Below are 13,180 nucleotides of genomic sequence, written 5' to 3' on the forward strand. Positions count from 1 at the left end.
ACTACCAATACCGCTCTATAAGTCTCAAAACTTTCACCATCACCAACCATAATCTTACAAAAAACGCTAGAAAATCAAAATTGGAATCGAACACTTCCCTTGACCTGTTATCCTTACGTCATCTCCACATACAACCGCCCCTGATCTGAGACGCTGGAACTTTAGTAAGCCCCTTTTTTTCATAACACATTGAACACTCCATGACTTTAGCCAACAGCCCGAATAGCTTAAGAAATTCTATTAGAGACAACGTACTGTCCCCCACCATCACCGACAACCGAAAACTGTTGACCTTGTCAGTCATATCCATACCTACCAAAGACATAAACAAAGTGATTTAGCAAAATTCACACATGACGAACAGAAAAAAAAAAAGAAACTACAATAACGTCGCCATAACAAAACCAAAATCGTTAACTCACTGAAAAATATTCCGCTGAAGGGACAGTCACCACCGATACGACACACGTGCAATGCTACCATGGAAGTGAATCCCATACACCACATAACATGCTAACCATAAACACACCACCAGAGAGAACCACTGACCGCAACAATACGCCACCTATAAACATGCCACACACGCAAACTAAACCTAAAACATCACCTAACACACAACACATAAACACACCACAAGAGAGCACCACCGATCACATCAGAACGACACCTATAAACACGCCACTCTCACAAAATAAACTCCGCGCTGTCGCCATGTCACACACCACAACAGCCTTATGTCACAGGTCAAAGCCGACAGGTGGAATTGGATGCTTCAGCTGACCCAACAGCAGTAATAGCTTCAAAAATAAATTGAAATCATATCTAATTGACAACTCCTTCTATACCATAGGTGAATAGGAATAAATAAATCCATAAATATAGTATATGCATTTTGTGCCACTTAAGGGAATGGGATAAATAAAAGAAATATTCATCTTTGGCTCTGTATCGTAATATATATATTATAAAAATCTTTTTTCATGTGTGCATTTCTTGTGCACTTGACACATTCCACATCATAACAGCTACCGTACCAGGCGATTGATCAATGAAACATGCAACCAACTAATTGCAAAATAGCTATGAATCTGCATACCTAAAGTGAAATGACCACATAAAACTACACGTAGGGAAAGCAGACGCCAGACTGAAATTCACTGGAAAAGTAATTCATCCCATACCTCCAAATATGACTCCAGCGCCTTAACCTATGATCCTCCTTGCTTGGTGGTGTAAATTCAGGTCAAATAGGAAAGAGTTATATGGTAGGCAGAACTTTGTCATTACACTATTAAAACATGGAGGAGGAGTGTAAACTTATATGGAAGTGGAGTGTTGTTGTTGTTGTGGTCTTCAGTCCTGAGACTGGTTTAATGCAGCCCTCCATGCTACTCTATCCTGTACAAGCCTCTTCATCTCCCAGTACCTACTGCAGCCTACATCCTTCTGAATCTGCATAGTGTATTCATCTCTTGGTCTCCCTCTACGATTTGTACCCTCCACGCTGCCCTCCAGTACTAAACTGGTGATCCCTTGATGCCTCAGAACATATCCTACTAACCAATCCCTTCTTCTAGTCAAGTTGTGCCACAAACTCCTCTTCTCCCCAATTCTATTCAATACCTCCTCATTAGTTATGTGATCTACCCGTCTAATCTTCAGCATTCTTCTGTAGTACCACATTTTGAAAGCTTCTATTATCTTCTTGTCTAAACTATTTATCGTCCATGTTTCATGGCTACACTCCATACAAATACTTTCAGAGACGACTTCTTGACACTTAAGTCAATACTCGATGTTAACAAATTTCTCTTCTTCAGAAATGCTTTCCTTGCCATTGCCAGTCTACATTTTATATTCTTTCTACTTCGACCATCATCAGTTATTTTGCTCCCCAAATAGTAAAACTCCTTTACTACTTTAAGTGTCTCATTTCCTAATTTAATTCCCTCAGCATCACCCGACTTAGACTACATTCCATTATCCTTGTTTTGCTTTTGTTGATATTCATCTTATACCCTCCTTTCAAGACACTGTCCATTCCGTTCAACTGCTCTTCCAAGTCCTTTGCAGTCTCTGATAGAATTACAATGTCATCGGCGAACCTCAAAGTTCTTATTTCTTCTCCCTTTCATGTCCCTTGACTCTTATAACTGCCATCTGCTTTCTGTACAAATTGTAAATAGCCTTTCACTCCCTGTATTTTACCCCTGCCACCTTCATAATTTGAAAGAGAGTATTCCAGTCAACATTGTCAAACGCTTTCTCTAAGTCTACAAATGCTAGAAACGTAGGTTTGCCTTTCCTTAATCTTTCTTCTAAGATAAGTTTTAGGGTCAGTTTTGCCTCATGTGTTCCAACATTTCTACAGAATCCAAACTGATCTTCCCCGAGGTCGACTTCTATCAGTTTTTCCATTCGTGTGTAAAGAATGCGTGTTAGTATTTTGCAGCCGTGACATATTAAACTGATAGTTCGGTAATTTTCACATCTGTCAACACCTGCTTTCTTTGGGATTGGAATTATTATATTCTTCTTGAAGTCTGAGGGAATTTCGCCTGTCTCATACATCTTGCTCACCAGATGGTAGAGTATTGTCAGGACTGGCTCTCCCAAGGCTGTCAGTAGTTCTAATGGAATGTTTTCTACTCCCAGGGCCTTGTTTCGACTTAGGTCTTTCAGTGCTCAGTCAAACTCTTCATGCAGTATCGCATCTCCCATTTTATCTTCATCTACCTCCTGTTCCATTTCCAAAATGTTGTCTTCAAGAACGTCGCCCCTGTCTACAGCCTCTATATACTCCTTCCACCTTTCTGCTTTCCCTTCTTTGCTTAGAACTGGGTTTCCATCTGAGCTCTTGATATTCATGCAAGTGGTTCTCATTTCTCCAAAGGTCTCTTTAATTTTCCTGTAGGCAGTATCTATCTTACCCCTCATGAGATAAGCCTCTACATCCTTACATTTGTCCTCTAGCCATCCCTGCTTAGCCATTTTGCACTTCCTGTCAATCTCATTTTTGAGATATTTGTGTTCATTTTCGCCTGCTTCACTTCCTGCATTTTTGTATTTTCTCCTTTCATCAATTAAATTCAGTATCTCTTCTGTTACCCAAGTATTTCTACTAACCCTCGTCTTTTTACCTACTTGGTCCTCTGCTGCCTTCACTATTTCATTCCTCAAAGTTACCCATTCTTCTTCTACTGTATTTCTTTCCCCCATTCCTATCAATTGTTCCCTTATGCTCTCCCTGAAACTCTGTACAACCTCTGGTTCTTTCAGTTTATCCAGGTCCCATCTCCTTAAATTCCCACATTTTTGCTGTTTCTTCAGTTTCAATTTACAGTTCATGAACAATAGATTGTGGTCAGAGTCCACATCTGCCCCTGGAAATGTCTTACAATTTAAAATCTGCATAGACATGAAGAGACTATATGCTTCTGAAATGTGGTGCTGCACAAGAATACTGAAGATTATCTAGAAAAGTCATGTAGCTGAAGGGATCTGGAAACGTTTCTAGAAAGCATGCAGGGGTAGTGACAACAGAATAGCCGTTTGCCAGAAATGATAGCATAGTGTAAGCACATACTTAACCCATCCATGACACAATTGGAATCCATTACATACTACAATCTGCACTAACTCATGAGGCTGTTGCAGCAACAATAATTACTTGTGCATAAAGAGCAGCTAAATCAAGTAAGAAGATTTACATGTTGAGTAAGCTAGATAAAGAGGCAGATGTGTCATGTCTCAAAGAGGAACTCAAAACATTTACCTTTTGGCAGGCGCATGTAGAAAGTCTGGGGCTCAAGTTTCAAAGAATGTGAATTGGACAGATACGTAAGTAGTAGAATAGTTAATGATGGGAGGGATCCTCCACCGTTTACAGTCACTGTAATGGAATTCCCCAAGCAATGACTACTGCATAGTAGAGCTATGAAGATTAGATTAGAGAGATGTTGAATAAAACATGTTTTGATGTCAAGAAACCAACACGTTAAGTTTTCAATGACTACTGCGGAAGAATCTTATCAAAAGATCTCTCACAAAACCCAAAGATACCGAAGTCACACATAAAGGATGTCAATGAAACCAAAGGTTTCACATTCATGTGTGACACAGGAACTGAAACTGAAGATAGCAAAGTAAAAGTAGAAATGGTGTACAGTCTTTTCAAATGTTCCTTTACTAAGGGAGGTACAGAAGTACTCCCCCAATTCACTTCCTGCGGAACTGCAAAGATGAGTGATATAAGAAGTAGTGTTCATAGCTTTGAGATACAGTTCAAATTGCGAAAATTAAAGTAGACTCCAGGGCTCAATGTAACCCTCATCAGATTGTACACAGAATATGCAGCTCAATTAGCATGCATTTTAACCACAATATATCATAGATTCATTAAATGGAAAACTGTGCCTAATGACTGGAAGAAACACAAGTTATATTTGTTTGCAACAATGGTAGCAGAAGTGATCTACAAAAGTACCACCCAATGTCATTGACATCTACTGGTTTTTGAAGTGCGGAACACATTTTGAATTCACACAACCTCTAACAGAATCACCTCCTCCATGTCAAACAGCAGGGATTGTGAAAACACTGATAATGGGAAAACCAACTTATACTTTTCTCAAATGACATCCTGAAAGTAATAGATCAGGTCAGTCAGGTGAATGCAATACTTTTAGACTTCTGAAAAGTGTGATTATATGGGGTATCGTATGAAACTTGTTGCCTCAGGTGTGCTGTATATTCATGACTTGCCAGAAACTATTAACAGTAATCTCAAACTTTTTCACAGTTTTGCTGTGACCTAATAATCACAAATTTGAAACTGTGTGCTTTACAAAACACTAAAATGTAGTATCCTATGACAACAATACAAAAGGGATCAGCCAACTCATACACACAGCTGTGTAACACTTTGTATATATACAAAATGGAATGACCACATAGGTTCAGTCATAGGTAAGGCAAGTGCCAGACTTGAGTTCATTGAGAGGACACTGGGAGAATGCAGGCAGGCTGCACAGAGATGGCTTACAAATCACTTTTGCACCCAGTCTTAAAATACTGCACAAGTGTGTGGGACCCATAGCAAATAGCACAAACAGAGGTTACTGAACATATACAAAGAAGAGTGGCAAGAATGGTCACAAGTTTGTCCGACTCATTGAAGAATGTCTTGGAAATGTGGAAAAACCTGAACCGGCAGGAGCTTGAAGATAAGATGTCAATTATCCCTTAAAAGCCAACTTACAAAATTTGAAGAATTTATATTAAGTGAGGATTGAAGAGCTATTCTTCAGCTCCAGACATATCACTGATGATAATGGTGATGCTATTTGGTTTGCGGGGCATTCAATTGCGTGGTTATTGCTGCCCCAGACATATCACTACTGTAAGGATCATGAAGGTAAGATGAGACTAACTGTAGCTAGCACAGAAGCAGTTAAGTACTTCTGCTAGAAGGAGCAGATAAGCAGTTGCTAGCATCCCACTCAGACAATGAATTGATATTCAGTTAAAGTATGATGGCCACGCATGAATTACGGGCAAAGCTTACATGGATTGTAAATCGTGCTCTGGAGAAATATGTGTCAAATAAGTGGATTAAGGACAGAAAAGACCCACCGTGGTTTTAAGCGAAATTCAGTAAATACTAAGGAAGCAAACCCATTGCACTATGGGTTCAAAAGAGAACATGCTAGTGACAACAGGCAATAGCAGAGAGTCATGCAGTTGTAAAAAGATTAATGTGTTAAGTGTACAACTACTATCATTGTCATAACTTAGCAAAATATATTGCCAAGAACATGAGACAATTCTGGTCCTACATAAAATCACTAAGTGGGTCTAATTCAGTCACTTTTTGAACAGTCTGATGGGGCAGTGGAAGACAGCAAAAGGAAAGAGGAAGTTTTAAAATTCAAGTTTAAGGAATCGTTCACACTGGGCAATCGTACACACACACATTCATCCGACCGTCCCTCAGACTCCTGGATGGAGGACATGTAAATATGCACCCCAGACAAAGTTGTTCTTTCATTTGCCTATTACATTGTTATCTCTGTGTAATATAAACTTATTCACATCAATATCTTAGTTCTGAAAATGGCTTAATGCCAAAATTGCAACTGTAAAATTAAATACTGACATCTGCAAGCAAGATGACTTCATTCAAAAAATTTATAGATGCTGTGGAAACTTATTACAAGAAATTAACAGCAAATGAAAGAGTTGAAAACAAGTCAGTCACCAGGTACAGACACAATCCAAATTCGGTTTTACAAAGAGTAATCCACAGCATTCGCCCCTTACTTATCTTGGATTTATCATGAATCTCTCGTCCATGACAAGGTTCCAAGCAACTGGAAAAAAAGCACAGGTGACTCCTGTATATAAGAAGGATACAAGAACAGACCAATAGCCTTAACACTGGTTTGCTGCAGAATTTGTCAACATACTCCCTGTTCGAATATAAAAATTTCATAGAGATGGAAAAGCTTCTCTCCACGAATCATCACGGTTTTAGGAAACATCACTTATGCGAAACTCAGCTTGCTCTTTTCTCATGATATGCTGTGAGCTATGGATGAAAGACAGCATGCAGATCCCATATTTTTACATTTCTGAAAAGTATTTGACAAGGTACCCCACTGCGAACAGTTAACGAAGGTATGAGTATACAGAATAGCCTCCCAGATGTGTGAGTGGCTAGAAGACTTCTTAAGTAACAGAAGCCAGCATGTTGTCTTCGATGGCGAGTGTTCATCAGAGGCGAGAGCATTGCCATAAGTGCCCCACAGGAGGAGGATAGGACCACCCTTTATCTTCTATATACATAAATGATATGGCAGACATAGTAAGTAGCATTCTGTGGTTGTTTGCTGATAGTGTTGTGGTGAACAGGAAGGTGTCATCATTGAGTGACTGTAGGTGGATACAAGATAACTTAGACCAAGTTTCTAGCTGGTATGATGAATGGCTGCTACCTCTAAGTGTAGAAAAATGTTAGCTAATGCAGACGAGTAGGAAAAACAAATCTGTAAATATTTAACATTCTGTTTTCTCACTGTTTTTGAAAATATGACAATGTACACCAAAACATAATTATGCCATGGGATGATACCAACATCCTGTATCAATACAGTATCAACTGATCCACATCGGGTCAAATATGAGTAAAGCCTCAACCTTCGATGACATCCTCCATTGTCTTCATCAGTAACAACATACTAATCTCAGAAACTTGATCTCGTACATAATATTACTGCCCTTGCTGAACACTTAAGGGCAGGGACAGTGAAGTAGCTTATGCAAGTGCAGAAAGCATGCAACAGATCTACCTTGCAGATAGTCTACATTACCTGTGCCTGTATGAGGCTGAGTTGATGGGTGCCTACAGGCATCTGTCCCCAAGAGGCAGCATTGGAGGAGCCTACTCTAAGGCTTACAGCTCTTTTGTGACTATTTGTTGTTTTGCACACTCAAATCAGCTTACTAATGGTCACTCCTACATCAATAGCTACGCAGTGAATACATGTTAAAGCAGGTGTGAGGCATCACATGTTGTTCTGCCTTTCATGACAGTGGGATTGGAGTGGTTGAGTGCAGGAAGAAGGTTTTACAGCATAAATGATTGCAGGGATAGTAATGTCGTACAGTTCGATAAGAATGTTATGAAGGTGGAAGTGGATGGTACTGGAAAGACATAATTTATTATTTTCCAGGTTACATGTGAGAAACTCACAGCTTCCGCAGGTCAATATATTGAGGCACCTGGGGTCTGTGTGGTACTGGGTGAAAAAGGAATGGGGGTGGGGGCGTGCTTCTAGAAGCTGAAGCTGTATTTGTTGGAAAGGGAAAGCAGGAGAACACAGGGTCCACGAAACAGTTGCTCAAGACAAACACGTGAAACAGGTGGCTGGTATAGGTATTAAGGGTCTTGGCGTTGGAGTAAATGCATTCGTCACGAATGCCTAGGTTGTAGTAGAGGGAGTATTTGATGTTGAAGGGAAGGTAACAGGCAATTTTGAGGAAGTGTTGCTTATTGTCTGGTTCTACACTGACTGAAGTTCAGTGGTAAGTACCAATGAGATTCAATTTCATTTATTTATCCATCAAGGATAATCTTACTTAGACATATGATTTCTCATCATTATACAATGAAAATAAATTGCTCAAAATATGCATACACCCAGAATATATAGGTACGCATTTATGAGGAGAGGACAGGTGATTGGCCAAGGCCACTGTGAAGGAACCAGCCAGACATTTAAATGAAATGATTTAGGGAAAATACGGGAAACCTAAATGAGGAGGGCTGTACAGAGCAAACTCCATCCTCCTGAATACAATGCCACTTTCTTAACAACTGCACTGCCTCAGTCGGTTTGTCCCTAAATGTTCTTTAATTTACACACAATCTGCTCCAAATAACATATAATAAAATATATGTTTTCACTTCATCAGTGCACACACCAAAACCACCCTTTGATGACTCCTGGAGCACAAACATGTTGCTATGCCCTTTGCACTAACTATAGTCTGTTCAGAAAACAGACTCAGGCCCATAAATATGCAACTATGACCTGTGCATGTCTTCATGTACCCCTCTTGATCTGCCTAAAACAGAGTTAGCATCACCTAATGATGAATGACATGTTTAGCTCAGTAGAAATTCCTGTTTTTTTTCTGACTGTTAGTGGATAAATAGTGTAATCACACTGAAGACAACCCTCCCCCCCCCCCCCCCCAACCCAATGTAAGTAAATGACAAGATATTTATAAAAGGAAGGAACAGGAGCAAGGAGGGAATAACAGAGAGGATAAAGAAGATGGGGTCAGCCTCCTGTATGACGAGAGAGATATACAATAAAAAGAATATATCCACAGAGGCAAAGGTAAGCCACTACAAGGCAACAGTGAGGAATGCAGTATTATATGCTGCTGAGATGATGAGACTAGGAATAAATGGCCAGAACAACTAGAGAAAGAAGAGAGAAATATACTAGGTCCCAAAAAAGGTGGATGCAAAGACATAGGGAAGAGTTGTACAGGAACATGAGAACAATATCTGGGGAAATCACACTCAAAAGGGCAAGGTTTGCTGGACATGTAGTTAGAATGAGTATGGACAGAATGACAAAGAGAGAGTGGGAAACAACAGGGAGGACAAGGGGAAAGAAAGGAACCAAGTGGTTTGTTGAACTTCGGGAGGACTGGTTGGAATTGCGGATCAAGGTCGAAGGAAAGGAAAATTGGAGGAACAAATATACACTGACCAATATGCCAGAGATCAACGACAGAGAAGAATACAGGAAAAGATTAGAGTGTCACCAGTGGAGCCGACAGGAGAAAAGGACACTGAAGGTCTCGGAAGAAGAGTGGAAGAGAAAGAATGAAGAGGTTCTGGGAGAAGAAAAGGAAAATGCAGTCCATGAAGGGGCTACCCATGGCCCTACAGAGGCCATAATGCAAGAAGAAGAAGAAGAAGAAGAAGAAGAAGAAGAAGAGAAATGACAAGATATTATTATCATGTTCTATAGATCTTCGCACATGATTTTCTTTGATCAATAATTTTAATGTGGCAGGATGAACCACTACTCTGAATCATCTAAGTAATCTTTGCTTGTGTAGTATGCATTATCCTTATGAAGAATGTTTTAGCTGTCTTTCTGCAGTCGGTGCTAAGGAAGGTCACTTTGTGTTTGGAAAAGGACAAGTTGAATTTCAATTGTGAAAAGGAACTGAACTACTGCACAAAGCAAAGGGTTTCTTCACCAGAGTTCCCAACACAAAATGATTACAACGATAAATCTATACCGAACCAGAGGGCTCAGCCTCTGGGTACTGATGAATCTCTCTTCCACAAAATCCATGAGCAAGTTGAGGCCATCCTGGTTCCTGCAGCTAAACCTCTTATATGTTTGTAACTCTGATCCACAGATGTGAAGCAGTTTTGGGTAAGCATGAAGTTCGGGAGCCAGTCAGGTGGCTAAGAGGCCATTTGTGTTACGGTATTGAATGAGGTTGCACTGACGACGATGTGAAATGTTCCAGGTGGGAGAGGAGTGAGAATATATTTGAGATGTTTTATGTTTGCTTTGCTTTATAGTTTGGGTATATGTTGCTTCCCCAGAGCTGAAAGTGTTCAGTAGGGACTTTGAAGCCTGCTACAAGGGGACAGCCAAAAGTACAAAACAACCAGTCCTGCAAGAATAACCATCCAGAGACATTGACATTCCCACGTCATTCTGAATCATGCTCTTTCTTAAGACAGTTGTGAAAAAAATGGGCAGGAACAGGATGAGAAAATGGAACATCTGATACTATATTATTTTTTGTCATAATGAGAGAATGATAATTTAGAGGCTAGATTGTAACTGAGAGTTGAAACTACATATTGCTAGAATAGCCTGTTATTAAAGAAAGTATAAGTCATACACTATGCACTAAGTATTAAACAATATAAGAGCAAATTAAAAATGAATTTGAGTGTTGTTAAATAAGATACATTTACAAACTGTGACAGAAATTATGAAACATTTAAATATGTAATTCTTCTAAAAAGTGGCAGTAACCACAGAAATTAAAATTAAATGCAAGCACATGAAAGTACTCAACAGACACTGTGTATCCAACAACAGAAATTAGTTACAAACACACAACCATTAAGGTGATTACAAAGGTCATTAAATCACTAAAAGCTAGGAACCTGTTCGTATATTACATTATTTCTGATATAAAAGCTGGTATTTTCAGCAATCAAGCCGATTTTTGTGGAAAATTATGTTTGGCATTAGGCTGTTTGATTTACTGGAACACGCACAACTAGCCGGTTTTGAGCTATTGCCAGTTTCAGATGCAAATACTCATCAATGTATTGCAATGTGTGTCAATCCACAATGGCATGTTGACTGAAAACTGTTGTTTGAACCATTAACAACCCTCTAAATAGACCTCAGTTCTTGCAGTAAGTATATAAACTTTATTCTCTGACAGTTTTCACAATACTTACTGCAATATTAAGAAAATGAGGGGAGAACAACTTCTCAGTAAGATGATAAAACAGATGTTTTACTTCCAAAGGAGCAGTTTTCAGCAAACTGTATAACACCATTGTAGGGCATTACTGAACACCATTAAAATTGAAGGTTACAATCGAGCAAACAGGAAAAATCAAATATATAACAAAATATACATACAACAACATTTTTCAAAACTCACTCATGCTTCCCGGCTCACAGCAAGGCGATCCTTCGGAGCTTCCTGTGGCCACCACTGTGGTTTGCAAGTCTCTCCTATAATGCCCATCACAGTAATATTTTTTGCTGCTATGGCTTCTGTTACTCTCAACAGCCCCAGGCCAACTTTACCTTCCACGGCCCTCAATTTACCGACTGATTTTTTGGAAGAGTCTAGTAGCTGTATAGGTGCATCAGATGGTATTTCTATTTCTGGTTTGGACCTAAAAAACACTGGCATCAAGCGTTTCCTAACAACACCAGTATGGTGCGTTCGTGCTGTAAGTTCTTGTCCTATATAGCAACCTTTGTGAAAGCTTACACCATGCAGATAATCACTATTTGCTTCCAAAGGGAAAGACACTCCAGGTGGTAGGTCACATATGCCTTCTCCTATTCCTAAAACGTATCTGTGGACTCTGTAATTCAAGAATCCATCATATAATGAACCACCACCTAATTCTTTTGCAAAAGTATCACGAACAATTTCATCTACGGGGGCAACAACACGATATCCCAGTGCCGCTACTCTTGGATCGCGACATATGATCACATCATCACGATGACTGTAAAGTCCAAGAGTTTCAGGTGATACGATATCCTTGGCATACGAAACTTTCCCTTGTGAGAAATCTAATTCATCAATCGGTCTATAAAAAACCCATACTTTCAATTTATCGTCAGCAACATCTATGTCGATTTTCCTGCGTACTCTGTATAACTTAAGATGTTTTTGAAGTAAATGAATGTAAGACGAATCACATTCAATCAAAAGAACATTTTCTTCTCTAGTTTTATAAATTATTGTATCACACATAACACGTCCTTTTACGTTCAGAAACAACGTGTAAATAGAATTCATACTTTCTAAATGACGGATATCATTTGTTATTAGTCCTTGCAAAAAGTTGTGAACATCAACTCCTTGCACCTTCAGAAGCCCACGTTGCGTAAGATTTTCTACAGCATAAACATTTCCTCTTGATTTGGAAAATGATTCAGTAAATGTTCTATTGTTCAATGCGGTAAGTTGAAAACATTTCAGTGATCTCCTGCTCAGTAGCGTAAACATTCTGTATTCTTGATTATGTACAGTTCAGAGCAGTCTCCAAGATGAATCTGATTCTTATCTGTAAACGCTTGAAAAAATATGAGAACAACGGTTTACTTACAAACAACGTCAACGATAAGAGATATCTCATCGTATGGTCTGATTTACATTTTGCGGGAAATTAACGATCTACATGAACGACATGAATCCAAACATACCTCTAAACACGTAACACTCACTACTATGTAAACAATAATATTATTGTCAGGTTCCGACAGTAGCACCAACATACAAAAAAAGACATGATTTGTCGCCATACTGTGAAACTGGGCCACCACTGGCAATGAAAACTTGCACATGCCATGACATCAGAAGCCAGTTTCCACGTGTGTAATAAGTATTTCTACTGGCATCGTTTTCTAGATGGCATCAACCGAAATAATTCGTGCGGGCATAAATATTGTTCTACATATTTTAGTCCTAGATCTTACAGAAACATTAATTAAATGAAGACGCCCGTACAAATATTGAGTGCGAAAATGAATTTCTCGTAGAAATCTTTCGGTAGCCTGAAACACACTGATCGTAGACTAATCGGCAGGGGAAGAAATCTAATCCATAAAACATCTTCGATTGAATGAACCTAAGTTTGAATACCAACTGGGCAGCATCTCTTCCTGTATACAAAAGTCAACCGTTTACATTTCCTGTGAGTACCTTGGGAAATAACTTCTTATTTCAACAGCTATGCTCTGTTCTAATTCCTAGAGTTGGTCAGGGCCAGAACTGTTGTAAATTTAGCATTCCCTGTACTAATACTTAGTTTTGTAACCAAACTTTATACTATTGAGAAGAACCTCTGATCAGTCAATGATTCAGC

General features: G+C 39.2%; 1 protein-coding gene across 2 annotated transcripts in view; it reads right to left on the reverse strand.

Moving 5' to 3' along the window:
- Positions 1–12,598, reverse strand: part of LOC124612639 (putative transferase CAF17 homolog, mitochondrial) — a 57,946-nt gene extending 45,348 nt beyond the window's left edge. The window contains exons 1-2 of one of the 2 annotated variants that reach the window (XR_006979557.1): positions 12,519–12,598; positions 11,233–12,388 (exon numbers count right to left, since the gene is read on the reverse strand). Coding sequence is in view for 1 of the 2 variants with exons in the window: in XM_047140939.1 (XP_046996895.1) it covers positions 11,233–12,321 (1,089 nt within the window). In the remaining variant the exon portion in view is untranslated. The other variant, XM_047140939.1, reaches the window with a different exon arrangement.
- Positions 12,599–13,180: the final 582 nt, after the last annotated feature.

The sequence above is a fragment of the Schistocerca americana genome, chromosome 4 (genome assembly GCF_021461395.2).
Source record: "Schistocerca americana isolate TAMUIC-IGC-003095 chromosome 4, iqSchAmer2.1, whole genome shotgun sequence".
NCBI lineage: Eukaryota > Metazoa > Arthropoda > Insecta > Orthoptera > Acrididae > Schistocerca > Schistocerca americana.